General features: G+C 36.1%; 1 protein-coding gene across 1 annotated transcript in view; it reads left to right on the top strand.

Moving 5' to 3' along the window:
- Nucleotides 1–27939, top strand: part of LOC111154437 (Rho GTPase activating protein 42) — a 285187-nt gene that overhangs the window by 73990 nt on the left and 183258 nt on the right. Inside the window, exons 2-3 of the mRNA XM_022514037.1 lie at nucleotides 440–535; nucleotides 24284–24345. Coding sequence (XP_022369745.1) covers nucleotides 440–535; nucleotides 24284–24345 — 158 coding nt within the window. The remainder of the gene's footprint in view (nucleotides 1–439; nucleotides 536–24283; nucleotides 24346–27939) is intronic.

The following is a 27939-nucleotide window of genomic DNA, read 5'->3' as shown; positions in this document are numbered from 1 at the left end:
TCTAATCAAAGAATGGCTGCTTTCCCCTCTCTTTTTCCCTACTCCAGCAGCAACCTTAGTGGCATTCTTTCCTTCCTTCCTTTCTTTCTTTTCTCTCTTTCTTCCCTTTTTTTCTTTTCTTTCTTTCTTTTTTTCATAAATGCTCCATTTATGGGGACTGAATGGCAGTTATTCAATAAAGGCTTTGGGAATTGGCTTCCAGATAATACACAACTGGCACCAAAACTTTCTTAAAGGGGCAAATTCCCTGGGAGCAGAGCAGAGCCAGTTCCTAAAATATTTCTTTATTAGTTTCTTTAAAGTCTGCTTAAATTTGTCAAGCTAGTATTTTAAAAGCTTCTGGTAAGTATGGTATTAGAATGGAAATTAGAATGGAAATGAAAAATCTCATATTCCATGCTACCTTCAACTTACGATTTTTTTGAACTTTGAATTACAGATCTGTCTATGGCAGTACAGAAATTTTCCCAGTCACTGCAAGATTTCCAGTTTGAATGTATTGGTGATGCTGAAACAGATGATGAAATTAGTATCGGTGAGTACTACTGTTCTTTAATATTCTACATAATTTTAAAAGTCCTACTTCAGGTATTGATTTCATTGAAGTCAAACAGATTCACATACCCAAATACTAAACACGTAAAATATTCTCATTTTGATAAAAGTGTAAGGGCAATTTTTGGTTGTTGTAGAGAAGAGTATTATAAATTGTCTAAAACTTGAACTTTTTTTTTTCCGTAAGAAAATTACTTATTAATTATTCTATAATTTACCTCAGCTCTTTAAGAAGAGGTGGATAGCAATGTTTGTCTCTGTCTCAGTGAATCATTCATTCAAATACATATTGGGCATCTACTATTAAATATATAAGGTACTGGTTTTAAGAATTATTTTACTTTTTAAAAAATTTAATACTGATTTCTCTTGTAACATGAGTATTTGTTTATAAAGGAAAGATTCAGTCATGATGTTTTAAGCCAGTATTATTATAGGATATAAAATATTACTGAGGATCAGGAGACTTGAGTCCTAATCCAACTTTGCCTTCATTATTCAGCAATCTGACCTTGGGGGGCATTCCCCTTCCTGATTCAGATGGTTTTATTTCCCATAAAGTGAAGAGGGTGGGTTATGTGATCCCTGAAGTTTTATCTGTATCTGAATTGTTACTGTTTGAGGATCAGATTCATGAAGCATTCCTTTCCCCCACATTTTAACAATTACTACTTAACAGTTTGTAGACAGTGGGTCCATTTGTAGGCTAAATTAGAGACATGTCAAATAATTAGAAGACTGTATAGAATATGTATATTTTAGAGTATAATACGAAATAGAATCTTACAGGTGTTTATGATGAAGTTCTAGAACCTAGGTGAGATTCGGTGGGCTGAGGTCCGGAGCCGATGACCAAGAAAGAATTCTTGAGACATCTTTGGTGCAAAATGGTGGTTTATTAAAGCACGGGGACAGGACCCATGGGCAGGAAGAGCTGCTGCCCCGGGTTGTGAGGGATGGCAGGTTATGTACCTTGCGGTTGGGGGATGGTGAGGGGAAGGGAGGTTTCAACGGAACTTTTCATATGCTAAAGAGGGCCTACAAGGTGCCGGGATACCCGAGACCTTGCTGCTTGAACAATGTTGTCTTTTGGCAAGGCATTCACATTTCTGCTATCAAGCGTCTTTGTTAGTGAGATTTGGGTTTAGAAGAAATTTAACTTTATTTAGGGCTTGAGGAACTGAGTTATTTGCCTCTGGAAATTGTGCTATTGATAAGGTAACTTCTTTGTTTGTAGATCTCTAGGACATTTGTAAACCAAGGGAGACTCTGTCTTGCAGGATGTGATCTCTGCAAGTTAACTATTTGTTTCTCGTTTATGGCAGTCAGGGGTGCCTGAGGAATGTCACACACATTACGGAGGGGAGCAGGTGGAGAGGGGGTGCAAGGTGCCAGCTTTTGCTTTGTCCTCAGCCAGCCTCCTGCTCCCTCATCATTTAGAAGAGTGACTCTCAAGGTTTAATGTATATATGAAACAGCTGGAGATCTTACAAAATGCAGATTCTGATACAGAAAATCTCAGGTGGAATGTGTGATTCTGCATTTCCAACAGACTTGTAGGTGATGTTGGCAGGGCTGGTCCATGGACCACACTTTGAGTAGTAAGGATTTGTAATCCTTGACATGCCCCTTCGCAATCACATTTCTCTTCTTCCTCTACCATTTCTTGTTCTTTTATAGTTCTGTCAGTTATAGATGTATTCTTAAACAGGATATTTTTATTTTTGAGAACCTAAGTAATAAGCCCAAACCTAGCTGTGAAAGGCAAGGGCAGTGTGTGTTATCACCACCAAAGAAAGACCCCTGGAGAAGATAGGCTGACTGAGTTTGATTTGATGCATTGTGTAGCTTTAGCTTGCCTACATTCACAGAAGTTCCTTCTGGATAAATCACTGGCAGAATTCAGAGTTCTTAGACAAGTTCTCCCCGCATTTGGGATTTTCATTATGCATATATCAATAGGGTCAAGGTGGCACCTTTCAGAGGCGCTGTGGCAGGGGGTCTCTTTATTTGGTTGTCCCTAAGAGTGTTAGTTAGGAGAATGGAGAGGTAGCTGGTCTCTTGAAATCAAAAGTGACTCCTCCTCTGTCAGTCCTCTGATACAGGGAGAAGGACTGCCACATGGTCCTCATCAGCAGGACTTCTTTCTCTTTACAGGATGAATGAGAAAGGGCACCTTCAGTGACCATGCACCACTTGCACTTGGAACAATAGTTGTAATTTTTGTGTGCCACTTCTTGATATTTGTGTCCTAAATATCTACCCCCAACATAGGCTTATAACACACACCTGGCCAAAAAGCCTTGTTAATATTATTAGAATGCTAATATGTTAGCATTATTATTTAGAAAAAAACACCCCACATACTTATATGAGCATTTATTTTCACTTAGTAATGTAAATGTAATTCCAAGAAGGCAGAGGCCAGATTCTTTTCTTTCTTTTTTTTTTTTTTTTTTTAAGAGAGATTATGCAAGAGTGCAGGAGTGGGGTGTGGGGGACAGTAGAGGGAGAAGAGAATCTTAAGCAGGCTCCACAGCCCAGCATGGAGCCCAACCTGGAGCTCTATCTCTTGACCCTGTGAACATGACCTGAGCCAAAATTAATAGTTGATCACTGAACCAACTGAGCTACCCCAGGGCCCCTATCTTTTCTTTTTTAAAACCACTTTAGGGGTGCGGGTGGCTCAGTGGTTTAAAGCCTCTGCCTTCGGCTCGGGTCATGATCTCAGGGTCCTGGGATCGAGCCCCTCATCGGGCTCTCTGCTCAGCAGGGAGCCTGCTTCCCCCTCCCTCTCTGCCTGCCTCTCTCTGCCTACTTGTGATCTCTGCTGTCAAATAAATAAATAAAATTAAAAAAAAAAAAAAACAACAAAAAACCACTTTAGCTTTATCACCTGACCTAGGGCCTGACTCATGGTAAATTGCTGAATAAATGACATAATTTTCCTTATAAAGTTTAATTTTTTTTACTTATGTATACATTTTTCTGACAGAATTATATATATAAATTATATATATATATTTGTATGTATATTTAATAATATATATAATTTGTTCTCTTTATGGCAAATACTCTGGGTTTTCATATATACTCTGATTTTTAACAATTTTGTGACTTAAAATATTTCATCTGGTTCAGATACATAAACTTAAGAAATAAACTCTATGGAACATTCAGGTCAGTTCTGGTTGGTCTTATTAAAAAGTACAGTAAACATATGGGTACATATTTCTCTTAATTTCCTTTAAACTATTTACTTAAAATACCTTCTTAAAGTCACATGTAACTAAAGAGGTGGGGTTTTTAAATGTATGCTCTGCGGCCTTGCAGGTGGATGTTAGGTGATTTCCCCAGACTGTGGTGAATTTGATCTTAGTATGGATGTTGTGTCTCTTGCAGATTAGATTTGAAAGGTGTTGATCAGTGGGTGAAGGTTTATTCTAGGCAATGAATACTGGATTAAATTCTAGTGTTTTGAGGGCTTTGAGGAGTAGATCTTGGGGAACAGAAGATGAATGCTATGTAAGGATAGATGTAATGCTCCTTGATGCTTTTGAATCAGAAGACTTATGTAGCTCCTATTACTGGGAATCTGATTCAAACATTAAAATTTTATTAGGAAAACCTAATTTAGAACAAAAATTAGTGTAAAAAATTATTTCTGAAAAAAGATGTAAAAATATAGCTATCTTCCTTTATCCTCACTATCCAACACTTTTTACTCCTTATACTGAGCCCTCAAATGCATGCTAAACATTTAAAAATAACTATATAATAAAGAGAAGACTTAAATAGCTATTTCTAACATGGAAGAATTATGAGGATATGGCAAACTATTGTTTCAAGGACAGTGACCTGGGAATGTATCCCTGAGACTTATGGCTGGAGTGGGTACAGTGCAAGGAACTATCCTTACCCACCTCTATCAAGTCTTCTTTGTTTACTTTTATCATCAGTTTTAATTCTATATGGGAAGGTACATAGTTTTAGCTTTGTTTAAAATAGCTTGTTGAGGGGCGCCTGGGTGGCTCAGTGGGTTAAGCCGCTGCCTTCAGCTCAGGTCATGATCCCAGGTCCTGGGTTCAAGCCCCACATCGGGCTTTCTGCTCAGCAGGGAGCCTGCTTCCTCCTCTCTCTCTGCCTGCCTCTCTGCCTACTTGTGATTTCTCTCTGTCAAATAAATAAATAAAAAAATCTTTAAAAAAAAAATAGCTTGTTGAAACCCAATTTCAGCCTCTTTATTCCTCTGATTTAACCAAAGAGGAATGAAGTAGGGAAAGCTGTGACTCTTAGCATTGAGTAATAGCCACAACACTCTTGGCCCAGAGTAGTTTTGTGATGGAACCGTTAAAAAGGATGACTTACAAAAACTCATCCTTTATAAGCAAGCAATGTCAATGAAAAATAACTTGTAAAATCAAGATGTTTGCAGTCTTTTTGCATGTGAGTTGTGGGAATGGATGGGAAGGTGGTTAGAAGATAAGTAAGATATGTCTGGTTTCAGTGTGCTTACTATGGAATAGGGTGAAAAATAGATTTTGAGCAATGTAAGGAAAAGAAGGTTCTGTTGTCATATCAATATAATTATTTAATTTGTGGAAGCTGTTCCTGGAGTTTTGTAGGTGGGTAGGCCTGTATCTGGCCTGTAAGCCAGACCCATTCTTCTTCTGTCCCCTTCTGTTCCCACCCTTTTGGGCAGGAGGGGGGCACAAGGGAGGTTTGTGCACAAGTGCGGGTTGTTTGGTTTTTAGTAGTATGAAACATTTCTGGCTTGGAAAGAAGCAAAATGTAATTAGTTGTCTGCGAACCCAGTATGGAATTTCTAGGGCTCAGAGAACAGGTCAGTTGTTTCCAAAATTGAAGTCCCAAGCAGGACAGCATCCTGTGCCCTTCCTTTAGCATCTTTCATTCCATTCAAAAATGGCAAGAGGTCATTACTCCTCCCTTTCCCAAGGATTGAACTGAGTAAAGACTGAGTTAGGAATAAGTTCAGTAGTTGGACATTTGGGACTTAGAAATTGGTAAGGGAAGGTATAGAGTAATTACAAACTGGTGTAAAATTCAGTCGTCCTTATATAATTATATGGGTAGACCAGATACAAAATATACTGTCATTTAACTATATTTACACAGTAAGTAATGCATATGTAAATGCAAAAAAACAATGGCCACTGCATCAGTTCTCATGCCTATACACACGAGGGAATTGATAACTTCCAAAGCCATGGGCCTAGCCTTAAAACCTTACTAGTGGGAAATAAAAGGTTTATCTCTACAGAAAATAAAATAGTGTCTTTTTGTAAACACTGCTTATACTGGCTCATTCAAACAATAGAAGCTCACAGTTACTACTGTGACTCTACCTATGGGACAGGTTGTTTGGCTAGGTTAATTTAGCACATTTGAGTATAGGATAATAAAAGGCCCTAAATCTTGGTGTATTACTTCAGAATTTATGTCCAGATCAAGGTTGTGGCATGCACTTACTTTATTTTGTTCCTATATTCGGTGTCTATAATTTGAAATCACTTTTAACCAAAGTCTTAAAAGTCTATATTAAAAATCAGATATTATTAGGCTGAGCTAGTGCCAATAAAAATGTTAGTCATTAATATGAGGCAAGTCTTGTTCATTCTATGTTATCTTGGAAATGAGTGGAAAGTCTAGTTGCAATTGTGCATAAACAGCTTAGTTAGCAGTGTTGTATGATGGCCTGTGTAACTCTTAGGAAAGTTTTGGACAACCCGAACTTTGCACTCAAGAGATTAAACATTTACCGAGAAGGAGAGTCAGTTTGCTAGTAAATATTTTAGGTTGGGACTTCATTCTTTTGGACACACCTAAACAGAAAATTCCTGTGGTGGAGACAGACAACACACAACCACTTGTCAACTAAGGTTACTATGGCTTCCAACTCTGAGTGCGGAAATGAGATCATCATTTAGGTAATTCCGATCAAAATATATTCATAATGATTGCACAGATATTTCTGACATAGCTCATATATTCCTGTTCATGTATTTACTGTTTTGAATGCAGATATGCAGACATAGCAGTAGCAATTGTTAGTGCTTAATAGTTGTAGGATAAAGACATGTTATGTCTTTAAAAAAAACATTTTCTGTGGAAATCTACATACAAATTATATGTGTACAGATTAATGGATGGTAACTCAGACTAAATCAAGTTTTGTATACTCTATTGTCTGTAATGGACTCTACTGTTTCTTCTTTAGGAGAACATGTCTAAAAGTGAGACTATAGGACACAAATTTAAAATAATGACTTTTCAAGTCACAGGGGCTTTATTGTTTCTTCCTGAGCCAGCAGTGCTTTGCCCAGGTGCAAATATTTGTTGTTTGATTACTTCTCAAAAGTAAAGTGATGTAACTGTGAGCCTGAGTCACCTTGGTATATAGACAGGAGCCTGACAGTGATCGCTGATACCTATTCAGAGGGTGTGAAACAAGAAATCTTTCAAAGTAGTAGCTGGAAATATTTTTTTCATTTTCCTTATTAGGGAAAGTACTGTGGGGACAATATATAAATCATGTGCCAAATAAATCCATCCACTTTGAGAATGCATCTGTTAGGTCCAGTGGAAAGGTCCTATGTGATCCAGTTTTGCAAGTATTAAGTAAGAATACAGTCTAGGGTGGGAAACGTGGCAAATGGTTTGCTTTGTGTGTTTTGAAGAGGTTCCTATACAGTATAAAAGCACTTTGAGGTAGTAACGTGTGTTTTAGATTATAAATAATAACTGGTATATTTATAAACCCAGGAAATGCACTTAAAAGATCATAAATGATTTTAGCTTAAAAAAAAAAAAAAAGAACCTATTTTCTTCAACTTTAATAAAATTCAACTTTTAAAGTATTGAATTATGAAATGCTTCTGGAAAGATTTTCTTCAGAACTTTGTGATTAAATATTCATCCATACAGATTATTACTGATATTTGAAGGTGGAGTATGGCCATGATACTCTTCTTGAGCACTGCTTAGGAAAAAATTTTCCAAACCAGAGACAATATCATTACCAACTGCAACTGAACTCTTCAGAAAAGAGACCTGTGATTTTTACTGGATTCTAGGAAACAATTACCTTCTCATTTGCTGAAAATGAGAGAACCTATGAAGAGAACCTATCACTTAGAAACCCTCATTATAACCCACTTAAATGTAGTTACATAAATCAGGAAGTCTTCTATTAAAGTGGAACATTTCCAAATGCCTAAATTGTTTATACAAATAACATTTTCTTTTGAACTCTGTAGAGGAAGCATATTTTGGTTTTTAATGGCTCTCAGTTGGACAATTGAATTATTGTTTTCCATTTCTTTTTAATCACCCTGTTTTTGCACCCACACAGTAACCACCCACAATTAAGGATTGAAACAGCTGGGAAAGTTGCATATTTCAGGTGGAGTTCCTGTCTTTAAAAAACATGCCACTTGAGAGAGAGGTTTTTATTATATTAGCTCCATGTTTTAAAGTGTGTAATTTGGGACGCCTGGGTGGCTCAGTTGGTTGGACTACTGCCTTCAGCTCAGGTCATGATCCTGGAGTCCCGGGATCGAGTCCCGCATCGGGCTCCCGGCTACACGGGGAGTCTGCTTCTCTCTCTGACCTTCTCCTCACTCATGCTCTCTCTCACTGTCTCTCTCTCAAATAAAATAAAATAAAATTAAAAAAAAAATAAAGTGTGTAATTTGATTTAATTTGAAATTGAAAGGCTTAGATTCTTAAATTTCAGGCTCTGAAAAACAACCGAAACTTATGCTACAACTTACTGATCTGCATTAATTCCTTGAAACCCCTTTTTTTTTCTTTAGTGAACTGCTTAACAAAAACGTAGTTTATTAAGTTTCAGAGAGAACTTTCTTATCAACTCCAGCAAATTGTGTGCTCTTCGAGGTTAGAAAGTTGTATTTATATTCCTATTCCTGCATAGTACTAGTAATTAAGTACTTTATTTGTAGCAGAGGCTTAGTAAATATTTGTTACATCAATAGTCCCCCTACAAAACCTAGTAATAGAAGTGAATCATTGTAAGCTACCTAAATAGAATTTTAGAGTCATATATTAAATAAAGTATGCATATATTTAGATATGTCTAGCATGATTCTTTTCAATATAGTAATAAACTAAACGTTATACAAACATACACACACCTAACTTGCATTTACTTGGGAATCATTTAGAACAAATTTCTTAGTATTTCTAAAGATTTCAAAGCAGAGCTAAAGATTTTTGTATTCTATAATTTAGTTATTGTTTATTGACTGTTGGATTACACTGTGCTAATCCTTGGGGATCTGGTGGTGAAGCTAGTTAATAGCTCTTGTCCTCTTGGAGTACACTAACTTAGAGGCTAAAATGGCAGCAATATATTCCTTTTAGGACAACATAAATTAAAGATGGCTTATTTCAAGGTGAGTGGATAGGGAGGGAAGGATCTTTTATTTGTTATTAAGGATATTGGATAGCTTAAATCTCAACAAAATGACTAGACAGTGAAATGAATGCTGCAGCCCTATATAATTTGGGATACGGGAATATGTAGTTTAACCTCATTATTCACAAATTCTGTATTTGTGAATATGCCTACTCTACAATATTTTGGTATCTCTGAATTCAGTGCTCCTGGCGCTTTTGTGTTTATACATGAACGTGGAAAAGTTGAGATGACTGATTCCAGCATCAACTGTATAAACTAAGGTGCAGTGCGGCGGCCATGACTGGTTGACCACTAACAGGGTTGTTTTTTGCTCCTCTGTAAGAGCGATAGTCTAAATTGTGTTGAATAAAATTTACTGAGTAAATTTTAAAGATCTTATTGGCTTTATTCAACAATTTATGGATCAGGCAGCACCCAATCTAGCAGATAGAAGGTAGTTCTGAAGAGCTGCATGAAGCAAGAGATTTTTTAGCCCAAAGCGAACAAGAGCAAGGAAATTGTACGGGGAGTTTGCTAATTGGCTAAAGCAGGGTTACTTTCCTTGTATGGAGGTAAGTTTGGAATTGGGTTAGGTAACTTGTGCTGAGCAAGCAAGCAGTGTTTGATTGACTTAAGGCCTTCTTTTTCTGGGAGAGCAAGTACAGAAACTTAAGCTTTGGTTTGCTGACAAGGGGTTCAGCATGAGTGACTCCATTGGACCCAACCTGGTTACTTGAACAAGTTAAAGGATCAGAGATTAGAGTCAGGAACTTGCTTTTGTATCTTTCTTCCACTCTTTTTAACCTCCATATGCCTGTATTTCCTGCCAGTAAAACTCATTTGTTCTATAAGTACGCAAGTGCCAATTAAGTACACAAGTGTCTAAAGCACTATCAGTGGCTTAAGTAATTTATATTTTCACTGGGTGACCAACATTAAACAACCAACCACAGTTAAGCTATAATTATGTTGAATGCTATAAAACTAAAGTATATTATGCTAAGAGATCATACATACTCAAGATAGACCAGGTCTAATTGGGTGGGTGGGAAGATGAGGAAAGGCTACTCTGAGGGAGTGATGTTTAAATTAGTCATGGAGAAATAGTAGGCAAAGGTGGGTAGGGAACAGATTCCAGGTCTAAGGAAGGGGTGAATGAAGGCCTTGAGAGCAAAGGAGATACCCAAGGGGAAAATAGCATGTGTGAAGGTTGTAGACAGGTAGATAAGACTTAATACACCCTGTGAGGGATCTGAATTTTAACCTAAAGGTAATGAGAAGCATTGCAATATGTTAATCAGAGAAATGTTATATTTGCATTTTAAAAAGATTAATTTGACTGCCTATGGAAGATTTAAGAAGGCCGCCCCAGGTGAGCTTTTTAAAAACACGTTTTACTTGGCTATATCTCTGGGCTTGTGTCCAGAAGAAAATGGGTCATGGGTAGCCTGACTTTAATAATGTAACTTATGGATATGATATCTATGTTTTTTTAATACGCTGGCATTGACCCACAGAACTGCACTTAGAGTGCATCTCTTTAATTTTCTGTATGAATAGAATGGTTTTAGTAAAACTGAAATCGATGGTTGACTTGTAATTACAATTCTGAATCATGACATACCCATGATTTTTTTTCATAATTTCTTGCATAATAACAGAAATATCTTTTATTGCCTATTGGTAAACATCAGGTACCATAAAGGTAAGTGGTGTCTTGTGTGGTTGTTAGGTGCATAGTTTACAATTTTGTTAGTAATTACCTAGTTTACTTACTGGAGTTTATCTGCTCATGTTGAATATAGTCTGCATGGAAAACAGCTTTTGAACATAACCATTTTATCTCAATTGTTTTATGTCTTTCTGTCCAGAAGCTGCATTTCTTTAGTACTAAAACAATTTTAATACCTTCTTCATGTACATGTGGAGGTAGGAAGGTGGGGAGTTGTACTGGCTATTATTTTTGCTTATTTAAATTATCAGAAAGTATTACTTCTGATTTAGAAATGTTGGCTTCGTTTCTTAGAATCCCAAGTTTAGTATCTTAGAGTAGATAGAGACCCTGGAGAACATGGGAGCTAACTCTTATCATTTTGTTTTAGACACAGGTGAAATGATGTGCTAAAGTCACACCAGTATTAGAATTTTGATTGCCTAGTTCCTAGGTCAGGAACTTTGAGTTGAGTTTACTTGTTCGTTAGTTCACTCATTCATTTATTGATTCAATGATTCCTTCCTTCCTTCCTTCAATAAAGCCTTATCAAGCACCTGTGATTTGTCAGACATGGAGTGCTAAAGACACATCATTGTGCAAAGCAGAAAAATAATCCCCACTCTTCATGGGGATTTGTGAGAGTAGTTAGATAAGAGGTATAAGTTAATTGTACATGAAATTAGACTGATAAGTGCCATAGAGATAAAAAAGGAGATTCTATAAAAATTTTTCTTAATTTTAATGCAGAGAGAGCTAATTTTAAGAGTGGTATCACTGCAAACTTCTTATAAAGTAAACCTATTTTATCTTTCTTTCCCTGTGTAATCAATCAGATTTATATGACCATGAAAACACTGACTCATTTCTAGATTTGAAAGCTTGGTGCAAAAATCATAAAGGTAGTAAATACTTCTGAGCCATGGTAGTTGTAAGCACTTGATTTTTTTCTGAAGCATTTAGAATGTGAAAGCAGTTCTCCAGTATATCCTTTTGTTCTAGACCACTGGACTTCTTCCCTTGCTTGGGCATATTTAGTCAGTGTACTTGAATGTTCATTGTTTTGATATATGCAGTCTTGAAGAAAATGAAGGTGTAACGTCCTTTTAGCTGGAGTATAAGGATTGAGAGCCAGAGAATATCTTAGAGCGCTTTGCCATATAATTTAAGGTTTCATTTGCATGTTCTCAAGAGACATGTAAGGCTTTTGATTGAAGTTGCCCTTTCGGAGGTTTATTCTGGCATATATGTGATAAATTATAGCATGGAAGTATTTGCCAGAGTGAGTCAAAGATTGCCTTCCTCAGCAAGTCTTTTATGGACCAAGAGAGAACATTTCTAAATGTGAATGAAAAAATGAAAGTACAGTTTCATTTTGACATAAAATGTTTGGACCAGAAAGGCAATACTTCTAAAAACTGTGTTTGAAATAAGTGAGTTAGGAGGCAGGACATGGACACCCCAGAGATTACTGGAAAGCTCATTGGCAAATGGCAAGAACAAATATATGAACACTGAAGAGAGGCTTGGTGGTTGTGGGGAAGAAACAAAGTATAGAGAAAGAAGTTAGAAAGCAAGAAAAGAGTTGGATAATAGGCTTAAACAAAAAAAGTTTGACTTATGTACTAAGCTAGGAATATGTGGCTGGACAAAAAGGATAATTCTGAGTGATTCTTTGACACGGAATTCAGAATAGTTGCTAAGTCATGATTCAAAGTATTGTGGGGAGAAGATCTTTCAGGTCATGCTTTATTCTTGGGACTCAAAGATAATGTCTTATTTCCTCCATAACCACAAGGGCCAAGAGTACTACTGCCATTGAACATACCAATAAGCTTCAAGGAGGAAACAGAGATAATTCTTACAAATTTTATTAAAATGTATACAGTTTTCTATTTAAATATAGTTTTAACTCTTAATTCCTCATAAAAGCATAAATTTTTCCTCTGCCTGACTTCCACTAAAGCCAGTAGTTTCGAGACTGCCTGTTATCAGAATCAGCTATGGGAAGCCTTAAAAATTTGACTTCTGGGCTCTATCCTGGGCCTGAATGAAGGTGGAATCTCCTGGGATGAAACCATAGGAGTCTTTAATTTTGGGAGGTTCTTGGTATCTGATATTAGCCTGTGGAAAACCACTGCTCTCAACAATAGACTTGTGTTTATACCGAGGGGGGCTCAACTGGAGAAGGTACGAAAACAGGGAAAAAGTCTGTTTCACATTTCTGCTTTTTGGATCACCAGATCTTTGATGCTCAGCATTTTCCCAGTGGAACCATTAATGCTGTAGAAGACACGTGTTTGTAGGAAAACCTGGTCATTTATTGCCACATCATTGTCCTTCACAGCCTGAAAAAAAGGTTTAGTTTATGCAAAAAAAGGAGATGTGGAACCTTAAAATGAGAGATGGCATTCATGGGCCAGTGTAGATAGCTTTGCAAATCTCCCAGAGATTGAAAAAAAGAAAAAAATCAGCTTTTCAAATTAAAATCACCAAGTGTGACTTAGTTCATGCTAGTTGACTTTGGATTCTCTAGTATTTCCTATCAGTAATGATTATCTTTGTGCAAAGAAGCTTATGTACAATTTAGTACATGCAAACTTGAATAAAATCTTCTTGTATCCTTATAAAATAGAAGAAGGTAAAAATAAAAATAGTTTTATGATATAATTTACTATAATACTAAGGAGAATGTGTTGAGTGCTTTAAGTATAGTAAAAACAAACCTGCTGTGCAAGCACCAAAGCTGGAGAAGGGACTTCTGACTGGGGACATGAGAAGATGCTTGAATAGTGAGGGTCCTAGTGGGTTAGGTAAGATACAGCTTAGCAAATGCAGGTAAAGGAAAGGCATGAAAATGGGAAACTATAGGAATGTCTACTAGTTTCAAAGTGCTAAGTTAGAGATTAGAAAGAGTAGCATTTCAGGCGATGGTGCTTAGAAAGGCACCTGTGGTCACATACTGGAGGTTCCACATTGCTTGCAATATGGAGTTTGGACTTTATCCAATCAACAACCTTGAATGAGTAAATAATGACATAATCAAACGTGCCCTTTAGTAATTTTATTCTGACCAATAGTACATATGATGAATTAGAGTCATAGAAGCTTAGAAACCAATAATTAGGCTGTAATATCACAGCAGAGATGAAGTGATATCTTTCCATGGGTATGGAACAAGAGGGGAGAGGAGAGAGATCAGCAGTATTTGGTGACTGGATGTATGGAAGGGAAGATTGAGGTTAATCCATCACTTGAGTTACTAGCAGAATGGTGTTATGAGCCCATTTATGTGTTTATATGTGGCAGAGTACCTGAGTATAGAGTGGAATTATGAGTCAAGTTTTGACACATACTAAGTTTTGAGATTCAGACAGACTATTAGAAGTTCTTGGGACATAACTGGATTTGCTCAAGTTCATGAGCTGGAGGTGTAGGACCATGCCTAGAGTAGTGGGAAAGTAGATACATCTCATGTGGGTTCAAAGTTTTCATGTGGGTTCAAAGTTTTACTCTGCAAGTTGTTAGCTCTGTGATCTTGGATATTACTTAATCTCCATATTTCAGATTTATTATTTGAAGAATAAAATGGTGAAAGAAGATTTGGGTGTTTTATTTGTGGCCACCTTGTGGGGTATTGAGGATTAAAGAGTTTGTGCAATGCTGGGTGCTAGTGTTAAACAAATTTCCTCCTCCACCCCCAACCCTCACATCTCCCTGCTCTTCCTCCTTCATGAGGATAGGAGTACATGGGAATAACTTCTTAGACTTGGGATGAAGAGAAATAGCTATGTGGAGAGAAGAGTGATGGTGGAAATGACAGAAATGTAGCTAGAGATGGGGAAGGGGAAGGTTAGGAGCTTCATGGGGAGTTGTTAGCTTTTGGGAAAAAGAGGGCCCCTTTCTGATGCAAGTTAAAGAGAATGAATAAATACAGTGTTAATCAGAGGGTCTTGAACTTCTCTTAGAAAAGCAGGAGGCTAGGCCATCTGGTACCAGTGAGTGAGGGGAAGTTGGGGCTGGGTTCTTGAGAAAGAAAATTCTTTTTAGATAGCCTCTGTGGGAAATAGGATTAGGAGTAAACTAGAGTCGAATAAGGGATTGCCAAAAAGCAAAAAGTGAAGGGGTTAGATAGCTTGAACTCTTAGTGTCCTTGTGGGTGTGTGAATTACAGCAGAGAGAAGGTCACTGGAGGTTAAGAGGTTGTGGAAAAGAGAAGCTGGATGTTGGACAAGGAAGCGGATGTTGAAGCTTCAGCAGGGTGGTGGCAGGAGGATGGGGTGCAGAGGAGGAGTGTGAATGGGGTGCCTCTGTGGAATGTGAAAGAATGCTGGGAGGTGGTAAGGATTGGTGTAAGCAGCTGTCAGCAACAGATTACTGATTGTTCCCTTTAAGGCAGGATAACTGTGGCCTGATTACCCCTTGAGCACAAACAGCTCTGGGACTGTTTGCTTTTAAAGATGATAAGTCTGTTCTTTGCTATAAGGTGGTAGGGTAGTAAGCTGGCAATACTTTCCCTGCCTCCCTCCTTCCTGCTTCCTCCTCCTCCTTTGGCAATAATGGTTTGCTGAAATAGAATAGACTTTGGAATGAAATAATCAAAACTAAATTCCTGCTTCTCCACTTAACTAGCTTTGAGATCATGGGACAAGTTACTCCAGGTGATTGATACTCTTTTTTTTTTTATCTGGAAAATGAAGCTAAAACCTACTCAGTACTTCATACCATTATGTGAATTAAATGAGATAGTATGTATGACATCTCTGCCTCTTGGTAGAAGGGCTCCAAAGTGTGAGTGGTTTACATACTGGGGGAAAATTGTTTCTGGTTTGGGGCTTGTTTTGGCTTTGGGAAACATGTCAAATGACACTAAAATAAAACTAAACTAAAATAGTACAACATCAGATCTTTAAGAAAAAGGGGGGCATGTAGATGGCTCAGGTAAGTGTCCAACTCTTGATTTTGGCTTAGGTCATGATCTCAGGGTCATGAGATCAAAGCCCTCATCCAGCTCTGCATTTAGCAGGGACTCTGCTGGAGACACTCTCTACCTCTCTCTCCATGTACTCCAGCTCACACACACTCTCTCTCTCTCAAATAAATAAATCTTTAAAAAACAAACAAAACAGGGCAACATCAGAATAGCACAGGTCTTCTAAAATATATTCTTTGAAAGAAAACAAAAGTATGTGACTTGTAAACTGTGTTATGCACAACAATACTTATTACTTTAACATAAAATCTCAGAGTGAAAGACCTTTGGGATTCAGAAGAAATTCATTTGAAGTAATGAGATGGTATGAAGTCTTCAAAGAAACCAGCTAGAATGAAGTTTTGAAATTGTGTGTAATTGAAAGGCTGTCTTTCTATATTTGTATGTATTCATTTGCCAAAATTTGACTTGAATATTATATAACATATATGCCCTGCATTTGTATGCATGGGTATACTAAAACTCTCGAGTACTTGGTAGTTCAGCAGTTTCAAAGCAGATATTACAACAAGACCCTATCTCCATTCAGAGAAAATCTGGGAAGGAAAAACCATTAGATAGTGTAGAATTACTTCTGTGCCTCCATTGTGACTTTTCATCTTGGCGTCTTGATTCTCCTCAGTTGTAATAGGTAATCCTAGCCATCTGGAATGGTGAGTTCTCTTTTACAAGTGAATCCCCTGGAAAGAAGGTGTAAACTCTTTGAGTCCCATTATGCCAGTGAGGATAAGAGAAACCATACTGAAAATCACCTTAGACCAAAAAAAGTGAAAAATTGATAGTCGTGCCAGAAGTTCTAAATTTCAGCCCACATGTGCAGTGGTGGGTAATGTTGGAACCCATGTTCATAGATGAAAGTATAGCATGGTAAGTGCCTGAGGACGCATGGAATGTCAGAACCCAGGTGGGGAGGGAGGTATGAAGAACAGGAGTTGGGAATTTAAAGGAGACTAGATTACAAAGAGTCTGAGTAGTATAGTTAGAGGATAAACAGAAGCAAGTAAAAATAGAAAGAAATGGCTGGGTATTGTGGATTCCAAAGTGAGGATTCTGTCTCTTTGCCTTGTGTAGTCTAGATTGGCATCTGTGTACTGAGTGGAACAAACATGGCACAGTTGATGGTAATGGACAAGTGATGAAGCAGAGATGCGGCAGTTTTTACTCTGTGGAGAATACAGGGGCAACTTAATAAAAGTTTAATTTTGTGACATTTCATTTGTAGGTTATGCATTTCTCATTGTTCTTTAATGCTTAACTAGAAAACTATGCTATAATATCAAACACATTTTTATTACTAAAATAATATCTAATATGTTCTAACTTGGTATATCTCATATTTACTGAAACCTAATACACGTGCATGCAATGCTATACAGGGATACACTGGTAGGATATGAAAGAAGAATTTTTTTCTTTTCCTTTCCTTTTCTTTGAATTCAATTAATTAACATACAGTATATTATTAGTTTTAAAGGTGGAGTTCACTGATTCATCAGTCTTATGTAATACCCAGTGCTCATTATATCACATGCCCTCCTTAATGCCCATTACCCAGTTATCCCATCCCCCCATCCCACTCCCCTCCAGCAACTCTCAGTTTGTTTCCCATGATTAAGAGTCTCTTACAATTTGTTTCCCTCTCTGATTTTGTCTTGTTTTATTTTTCCCTCCCTTCCTCTTTGCTCCTCTGTTTTGTTTCTTAAATTCCACATATGAGTGAAATCATATGATAATTATCTTTCTCTGACTCACTTATTTTGCTTAGCATAATACCCTCTAGTTCCATCCATGTCTTTGCAAATGTTAAGAATTCATTTTTATAGAATGGCTGAAATTAACAAGTCAGGAAAGAAAAATTTGAATACAAGTTTATAGGGATTTGTTTTTAATATAAATCTCTTTGATTTATATTTGGAAATTAAAAACAAAACAAAACAAAACAAAAAACAAAACTAAGCACCAGGAGGATGTTGTGGAGAAGTTGGTTTATATAACTAGAATTTCTATGTTTTCTTTTCTTTTTTTTTTTTTTAAGACTTTATTTATTCATTTGACAAAGAGAGAGAGAGATAGCAAGAGAGAGAGAGAGAGAGAGAGAACACAAGAAGTGGGAGCTGCAGGCAGAGAGAGGAGAACCAGGTTCTCTGCTGAGCAAGGAGCACGATGTGGTACTCAATCCCAGGGCCCTGGGATCATGACCTGAGGCGAAGGCAGACGCTTAATCCACTGAACCACCCTGGCGCCCTGAATTTCTATGTTTTCAAGAGAACTTGGATTCTAAGAGGCTGTGAATTGTTAGAAGAAAGTCTGAGGGCCTCTGAGTATGTGGGTACAGTGACCTATCAGCATTCAGCAGTAGGCCCGTGATTTTTTTTTTTTTTTCTGTTGGTTTCAGAAGCAATTTATTGGCTTTGCAACTAGGCATCCATGGAGCTTAAAGCCACAATATTTGATGCTGTGGCTCCCAAAAAATAACAAGAGTTTGTGGTTGCGAGTAATGTTTAGTATTACAGTAGAGAGCCTGTCAGGTGGGGGTGTTAATTGTTACAAAGATGCACAATATCCAGTTGACATTGTGTGGAGAATTAGTGTCATTTTTTATATGTTGCTGTCTGTTTTGTAGACATAGTATTTATTTTTCAGGCATAACACAGTGATCCTGCTTCTTGCTTTGTTGATGGGTTAAATTGTTCCTGAACCAAAGCTTGCTGTTCAGTTACTATGGTATCTTTGATATCTAAAGTTCAAAGAATTAAAACTTCCTAAGTGGGAGTTACAGGCATGACCTGCTGATGTGGTACCCTGTTAGATCGTTGCATACTTCATACCGAAGTATGCTGAATATCACTTGGCTGTGTATATTGATTCTACTTTTATTTTTTTCGGTGTGGCCAGATCTAGAAGCATATGATGCAGTCACTTGCTCTGGCTCATATCCTCAGTTAAGTGTTGATATTATACGGCTTTTCTCCTACCTCCTGTGGAAAAAAAATTGCCAAAAGGATGCTAAGAAAGAGCTTGATAGCTTACATCGTCCACCCAGATAGAATAGTAGAATGAATGTTGGAACATTATCTGGACTTCTAAAATGATTGCATTGGTTCAATCTGGCTTTTATAGGCTTTTATAGGTTTTCATGTTTTCCTTGAGATTTAACCAAGTCTAAATCCTACTGCTAACTCAGTTCTCTCCATTCATCAGCATATCTGAATGTCATAGGTGATTTACTCACTTAATAAGTAAAAAATATGTTGCTGACATAATTGTATATGTGACTGAATTTGTGATCTATACTTCTGTTGGGGTATGTATTTATGCTACTTAAAAGTTTGAGAAAAAAGACTCCTGGAAAAAATATTTAACATATCATTATCTGAATTATGATATAAATGTTAGTTGGCTATGGGAGAGACATGCTTTCTCAGTTCTCCTGAAAATCTTTAAAGCTCAAGCAGATCAATTGTTGAAACATTTAATAGTATAATGCTTAGAACTTACAGTAATGGAGTCATGTCAGTAATGAACAGGGAGTAAATTCCTTTATTCTTTCTCATTTTTACTTACAAGCACTAACCAGGTTTTCCATAGTCAAAAGTAGTCAAGTGAACTTAAGCCTGCTGAAAAGATTGAGTTAGGAAGTAGATATTTTAGACAATTCAGGAATGTTTTAGAATTTATGATATTAGTAAATATAGAAGCCATTATCCTACTTCCTCACTGTGTAGATATATTTTAGCTGTTGTCTTTCTGAATGTTTTTACTCTTGGGATCTGTCATTAAATACACCTGAATAATAAATTTCTATTGTTCCAAAAGTGTTTTTCCAATATCACATTGGAGAGATGAAAAGGGAATTTTAGCAGTGTTCTTAACCTCAATAACTTGTTGCAAAGTTAACATCTATATATGAAATGGAATTTTGATTGCTCTCCAGTAATCTCATGGTCCAGATGGCCAGGAAAGGGAAAGATTATTACTGGTGAATACAGCCAGGAAAGTTTCATGCAGGTGGCAAGAACGCGTATAGCTAACATAATTTTCCAAAGTATCTAGCTTATCCTTTTAAAAATATTTTATGAAGCCTAGCATATGAGTTGGTATGTTTCTCTGTGTATAGCAAATAGATTGTGGAAATATATTATTAAACTCATTAATTCATTTAATGATCCCATCTATTGAAAGTCCACTGTGCATTAAATATTATTTTTGGGATATTGCTGTCACTTAATTAAGCTCCCGTCATACCAACTAGGTATGGGCAGAATCTATGTTTGTAAGACCAGCTGTTAAATTTGATGTTAGTCTGGATCTCCAAAATCAGATAATGAAATGGTTATTTATGTAAATATTAACATTGATAAACAAGGTATGGAGCATCACATATAATTGCTTATAAAAGAAAGTATTGGGTATTAGAATTTGCATGTAATACAAAATATTTTTAGATTTTACTTAAGTAAAGTCTTAGAAGATATTGCCCAAGCAGTCAACATCAGTGTGATGGGTGCTGGAGGAGTCCTTTTGTGTGTTTTGTGCCCAAGGCCTGATGGGGAATAGACTCTCTACAAGTTTTCATGGTCTTTTAAGGCATTTGTTGGTCCTAGGTACCAGAAATTCTAATACTGGCTTCTCATCTATGAGGAGTTGCTGGGGGTATGGTAGGCAGCTTGAATCTACCTGACTTCTGTCAGAGGTTCCTTTAGAGTTTGAGCATGGGCCAGGCTAGGAAGTGATCGGTTATCTATCTGCCCTTTGCCCTAAAACCCATCTCATACAATACTTGGAATTGTTTAATATCTGCTTTATAGGATTGTTAATTCCTGTTTTATTTCTGTGTTATATTGTGCTTTGTAAACTATTAATGCAATACTTTGACATTAAAAATAAAAAGACTTAGGGGAAAGCATCAGATATGGATTGAAAAGGTTAGTAGGTTGCTGTTACTAATGGATGAAATGGTGTTCCTAGCTGTTCCTTTCCATGTAAGATAAATGACAAACATGAATATCTTCATTTGGACTAAGAAACATACTTTTATGGAACTGAGACTATACTGTATATAGAATAAATTTCATTTTTTGAAGTAATTTCCCTGAAAAATCAACAAAAGAAAAAGAAGAAACAGAACTTATTTTCAAATTGGGGAAGACCCAAAAAACTGCTGGAGGGAAAGTAGTTTTTATTGTGAAGAACCAGACATGCATCATGTTCAAATTTTTCTCCTCAGACATTCTCATTATAATAAACTATTACTGTACTGAGTCTATAAATAGTATTTATATGGGAAACAGACCAGAAAACCATTCAAGTTAAACAGGAAACAGCATCATTAATTTTAGACAAAGAGGTACAACAATATTAAAATGAGAATCTGAGTTTCTTTACTTAAAACCAAAATCTGACTTAAGGCATCTGCACAATTTACTCTTGAAGTAGTAATTACTTGGGGAAGCCTTTGGACTTCCAAGTTGTTATAGGATGATATTCCTGGGACTACTAGGACACTACTCCATGAGACAGTGGTTGCCTCCTGGATTGACTAAGTGGAAGGTTCTGTTGTATCACTGACACTCTAAATCAAGCTACATCTTCCTTTATTCCAAAAATACCTGTTGTCAAAAATAAAATAAAATAAAAACAAAACAAAATGAAAAACCTTTTTGTCAGGCTCTTTGTGCTAGGTATTTACTTAACTCTTTGGGAAAATTAGTTCATGAATTTAGCCTCCTAAAATTAAGTCTAGTAGGAAAATAAAGCATTTATAGTATGTTTTATTTTTCATTATTTAAAAAAAGCTAAAGATTTTTTATCAGGCTTAATAAAAACTAGCAACCTCTCATCTTACAAGCTTTGCCACTTAACTACTCACAAAGACCACTTTGAACTTTTAGCCAATTCTTCTGTTTCTTTCAAGATCATAATTATCTGGCTAACATTTGACTTTTTCCTGAGTCTTGTATACCCTCTTTTCGTTTTTTACTGTTATGTTTATATCATGGTGACTTTGTTTGTAATATGACTAAGTTATTTTATTTTGATGGTGTTACATATATAGCTGTTTTCCCAGGAATTAATAATTGCCTTTGAATTTTCTTTTAAAAGAGTATAAATTTCCTTTCCTTACATTCAGATACATCAGGATATCGATCAGTTCTATTATTATTGTCTGGAGACATTTATTGGAGTCTGTAATCTATTGCTCCAATCTAGATAAGATCCCCTCTGAACCTTTTGCATGCACAGCAGTTGACCTGGAATATCACTCTTGACATAAGCATTTCATTTGCTTCCATACTATAATTGGATCTCCTACTTCTAGGTCCCATATCCTCTTTTCTTGGTTTATTCTCATGTTTTAGTAGAGTGCCTTATCCAGTAGCTTCCCATAAAAGCAGCATATGAGGGTAGTTGGTAGTTTGTTTTGTTTTGTTTTTAAATAAAAAGCTTGGGAGGCATTGAGTTTGAACTCTGGGGTTTTAAGTGCTTATTATACAGACTTTAAACTTACTATCAACTTTCTTTCATCTCTTATTTTCTCACCTTCAGGAGTACCTGCTGCTTCTAATTCCTATAGTCCAAAATGATTTACCTTCCATTGTCCAAAATTTTATTGACTTTTTTTTTTTTCAGGCTTACCAATAGAGTTCTTTAGTAGCAATAAAAAAAAAAAAAAACAAAAAACAAAAAACAAAAAACAAAACTGCCAGGATGATGGAATGCTTTCTTTACCCAAAGTATAAAAATACAATATTCTATTATATATTCCAGCTAAAACATTTATATATTTGTAGAATGTTTTTCTGTTCAACTTATTGTTGTCACAACTGTGTTGTATTTTAGCAGTTATTGTTATTTTTGTAGAAATTAAAATCTCATTTTCCTAAATTAAAAAAAGTTATATTTCCTCTAAGGTCATTAATGTGTTTATCAGATTAATCTAAGTCTCTCAGGTAATCCTTTGATTTCTCTTTTGGCAACTGTGAGTAAAATCCAATGTGAAGTAATCATAGGGATAGCATTTCAAATCAGGTTAGTTAGTGTAGGCCTAGTAGTTTTAAAAAGAGTGGAGGGAAAAACCCTAGATTGTAATTTCAAAAACCTGAATGGAAAAAAATATTTTTCTTAATAAGTACTGTTATGAGACTCTCGATTTATTTTCCTCACTTACCTGCCTTTATTGTAGGCTTTATGCCAGAGTTACTAGACTTCTGGTCTTACAGAATGTTTTTAATATTAGTATAGGTAGAAAGGAAATGGTAGGGAGCCTAAAGAATAAAGACATGAAAGGAAATTTCAAAGCTTAAATGGAAATAATTTTTGCATTCACCTTATTTTTTTTGTTAGTTTTGTAGTCAAAACATTCCAACTTTAATTATGAAGCATAAGATACAGAAATTGATATGGATGAATTACTGTTTTACAACTGCCATTTGGGACTATGCATTTTTTTTTTTTTAAAGATTTTATTTATTTATTTATTTGACAGACAGAGATCACAAGCAGGCAGAGAGGCAGGCAGAGAGAGAGGAAGGGAAGCAGGGCTCGATCCCAGACCCTGGGATCATGACCTGAGCCGAAGGCAGAGGCTTTAACCCACTGAGCCACCCAGGCGCCCCTGCATTTTTAAAAAATATGCTGTTGTAACTCCCAGTTTATTTTTTGCTTTATTCTTCCAGTGTTTCTGAGTATTTGATACTTGCCGCTGGCTAGAGCAATAAGAATTCAGAGAGCTCTCTAGAGCAGGGCTTATTCCATCTGACTGGGGAGAAGCCCTGCTCTAGAGAGCTCTCTGAACTTGTAATGAGTGCCAGGTGTTGTATGAAAGTATTGAATCAATAAACTATGCACCTGAAACTAACAAAACACTCTGTTAACTGGAATTTAAATTAAAAACTTGAAAAAAAAACAAAAACAAAAAAGGAAAAAAAGTAAAGCAGTGCTTCTCAACTTCAGTATGCAAATGGATCACCTGAGGATCCTATTAAAATGCAGACTCTGGAGTGAGGCTTGAATCTGTATTTCTGAGAACTCCCCAGTTGCTGATGATGGTAGTCCTTCTGGCCATCCTGATGACTCACAGACTAAACTACCTTGATACTGGAGTAATACAGAATACAGATCTGGTTTTAAATATCTATAACTGCTGTGCTTCTGGACAGAAGTCAGTGGGAGACATTGTGTTACTGGCTGCTACTAAGTACATCTAAATAGTGCTGGATTTATTGCTTCTTAGAGGTTTAATATATTCATTATTTGTAGGATTCTGTTTAGAAGCAATTTCAGTAGTAAACTTATTTATTAAGTTTTGTACATTACATACATAAACTGTATTTCCCTAGCATCTTTGAAGAAAAAATATACTTTGTGTGTGCTAGACTTTAATTTGCAGTACACAAATATGTTATCTATAGCTATTAGCCATTGAGATACTACCGTGTATACTGGTCTATGCTTATAGAAGCATAAAGCCACAGAATATATACACATTTATAACCAGCTTCATTGTACTGTTTATTCCTATGCAATTAAAATTAGCGATGAAAAGAGGTTAATGCTTTTTTTTTTTTTTTAATCTTCTAAATAGCTCAGTCACTAAAGGAATTTGCAAGATTACTCATTGCAGTAGAAGAAGAAAGGAGGAGACTGGTAAGTCTGTTCCCCATTTTTTAAGAATAAAGCTTTGTTTGAACATATTAAAAGACTGAACCTTCTGAATTAGGTTTAGCTATACCAGACCTTACAATGTCATAGATGTACTAAAAGTTACAGAAATGATTCTGAGTATGATTACCAATTATTGCTAATGATTATATATACCATTTCTGTTTATTTCATTTGTTCATCAGAAGCAAATTATATTCACTTTGCTTTCCAGTTCTTTCAAGAATTAAAAATATTGAATTGTCATCATAAACCCATTCTACTTGAGTAACTTCAAAAAAACTTCAGTGTTATAATAAAGATACATTCTAAGTATTAAAGACAATTCATAGAAGGAGCAAATAATTTTGCCAAGGTGTTAGCAGGAGACTAACTTACTTATTTTTTTTTCTTTTTCTTTCCTTTCTTCCTTCTTTCTTCTAAACGTTGAGGAGACTTTCTTAAACAGGTGACATTTCAGTTGTGTCTGAAAGGCTGGGAGGATTTTGCTTGCCTGGGAAGAGTGGGGAAAGCATCATAAGCTGATGGATTAATTTGTGTGACAGCATCAGAGTATAGTTATTAGTAATACATTTATTCATTTACCAGTATTATTTTGTACCCATTTTGTTCAAATATCTGTGAAGGCCTCTATAACCCTGGCTTCCCATTTGTATATAGGAAAAATAGTAGTACATATCCCATAGAATCGTTATAAAGCATTTGTAGCAGCACCTGGCACATAATAAATGTTGATGGTAATAAAGATGTTGTCACTTATAGTGAGGGTTTCAGACTTTTTTAAAATGTCATCTTTATCACTGGCTTCACCGTCCTTTCGGGAAATTATATATATACCCGTGTATTCAATGTGGATTAAATGTAGTGTCATTCTGCTGACTGGATAAGGAAAGCAGTTTCAGATGGATGGCTTGACTTAGAAAATACTGCCTGAGCTAAGGAAGAATCACACAATCGTTACTTAGCAGTCCTATAAATGAACTTGAGTAGAGGACACAAGGTGGTAGAAAGTACTGTATATATTTTTAGAATAAGGCAAATGGATGGTTCTTAGAAGGTATTAGAAGATTGGTAGTTTTGGCCATATATAGGGTTTAAGAGCTGAGCTTAAATTTTGGTGTGTGTTACGGGAAGGCAAAATTGTTAGTTTCTGAAAAGAATGGGATAATCAATATGGGATTTAGAAAAGATTAATTTGATGGCGCTGTGAGAGATAGATAAGGTGGGGGTATCAGGGGTGACTATATTTTCTTAGGAAATATCGCCATACCATGATCTGGCCCTAGTACGAGGTAACTAGCCATTCAGTGTAATCTGTGTTAGATACATATAAGGCATTATGGGAGGCTGCCCCTTTCTGGGTAGGTCAGATGAACCTTTTTTGTGGAGGTAAGTTTGATTGGAGTCTTAAGACTAAATAGTATACTTTCAAGTGCTTTATCCATAATCATTACTCCAGTTCTCTCAACTATGCAATAGAAGTCCAAGTTTGATGGGGGCATGTGAGAAGGAGGTGCCTTACTGCCCAGAGAGGAGCTGATGAGGAGAATGGGAAAAAGTGGTTAGGGAATATAAAAATAGAGTTGTAAATGGTATGGAAGCCAGGAGAATATACGGTTCAGGGTTGAGTGAGGTTGTTATTTAAATCCTGTGCACGTAGTTCAGGAGAATGATAAGCCAGCTAGCATGGGCTATAATTTTAGAAAATGTATTGAAAGAATATGGGAAAGTTGTAGTTTGTAGGAGTAAAAAGAGCCAAAGAAATGTTCTTATAGCATTGAAGAAACCAGAGGAAAAGGCTCTTCCTCTGAACTGGGAGGAAAGAAAGATCATCAGTTAAAATATAGAACTTTGGACCATAAATTGTTTAGAGAGAGGATAATAGTATCAAGAAGGAGTGGTCATCTGCTCTAAAAGGATTTCATAGAAATAGTTTAGAAAGCCAAGAGCCAGTTATATAAGATAAAAAGGATCATGGATTAGTGATAATGAACCATTAAAGGTAGACATCATAAATATGTCAAGGAAAGACTAATGGTCATGTTTTCACAGATTTTTCTAGCAATACTCAGAGCCATGGACTGAGCAATAAGAAGAGTTAGGAGGTAAGATTCAAGTGGTGGGCACAGAAGGTGTGCTTGATTATAGGCTCATGGATCTGTGTAATAAGAAAGTGGGTCTTGAGTAATTATAACTATAGCTGAGTCAGGAGGTGACTGATGGCTTTAGAGAGCAGAAACAGCAAGCATTACTACTGTACTATGTTGATGGTTCACTAACAATAAAAGAAATTCTGAGACAAGGAAGTTGTATTGAGAGTGGGAGTTGAAACATGCTGAATTTGGCAGTGGAGTTGGTCCAGATAATAATGAAGTTAAGATGTGGCTAAGGAGGGAGACAGACCTTGGGAATCAAGAAGGCTGAGCTTGTAAATTTGGATGTTTATGAGCAGAATCTTGAGGTCATCCAAAATGATGACTGGATAAAGAGCAAAGACCAATGAGAAGAAATGGCTAGGGAATGTGTTAGAGTGTCTTATAGGCAGTGGAAATGGAGATTGAAATGCAGGCTCTTAGTGTTTCAGAGATCTTCATTTCTGCCTTCAGCCATGTTTCTCATGTTGATGTAAGGAGGAAGTTCTGCATTCATGAGTGAAGTCATACTGCAGGTTTCGATTGCTTTACCTTTGTTTCAAGGAAGATCTGAAATAAAGTATGCAAAATAATGAAGAAAAATCTATAGATAAAAGCCTAATGGATTACATGTCCACAGAGATTATATAAAAGTAGTTATTAAACATACAATCTAAGTATTGGAGGGAGTATCACTTCTAGTCACATGATGTTACTACAACCAAAGGTATAGTTGGTAGCAGATTTTGTGAAGATATGCTGAAGAATTTCCCTTTTAAAAATTTGTACTTCAAAAAAGTTTGTACTTCATTTAGGAAGTAGAATATTTTAAGTGTACTAAGAGTATAAAGGAGTTCTATAATTGAAAAAGACAGTTAATTATCTTTTACAGTGAAAAGTCTTGACTTATTATATATTAATTGAATTTGACCAAAATCTAAGTATGTTATAACAGCAGCTAAACAAAAATAAACTCTCAAGAAGATGATAGAAGACACCTAACAGTTTAAACAAGTTCTCTTGTTTCCAGTGATTACCATACTTAGTATGATGAATACAACATCTAGGTAGGCTAAAGGTTGTTTGCAGAAAAAAGCCCAAAGAAATAATGATTTGTTTTTTGAAGAAATGGGACCTCTTTTTTAGTTCCTTACTAACTTGAAGTATTAAGTTAAAAAATTCTGCTAAAGCCAACTAAAAATGCATAGTTTTAATGCAACAACATAGTGATTCAGGGACAGTAATAGGAAATAACATTTCAGAAACTTTTGAGGATGTAGTTTATCCTGTTTTATACTTTTTGCTGGAAAAACTGGATGCAGTATGCATCTAGGATGCAATATTTTTCAAGATGTTTACTGACATGTCATGTGGCTATGCAAGGACAGCTTTTAATGACACAAATATAAGAAGTAATTTAGTAGCCCTTTGTAATGGCCTTAGTAAA

The sequence above is a fragment of the Enhydra lutris genome, unplaced genomic scaffold, assembly GCF_002288905.1.
Source record: "Enhydra lutris kenyoni isolate GAN:26980312 unplaced genomic scaffold, ASM228890v2 scaffoldscaffold37, whole genome shotgun sequence".
Lineage (NCBI taxonomy): Eukaryota > Metazoa > Chordata > Mammalia > Carnivora > Mustelidae > Enhydra > Enhydra lutris.
This window is presented reverse-complemented; position numbering and strand designations above follow the sequence as displayed.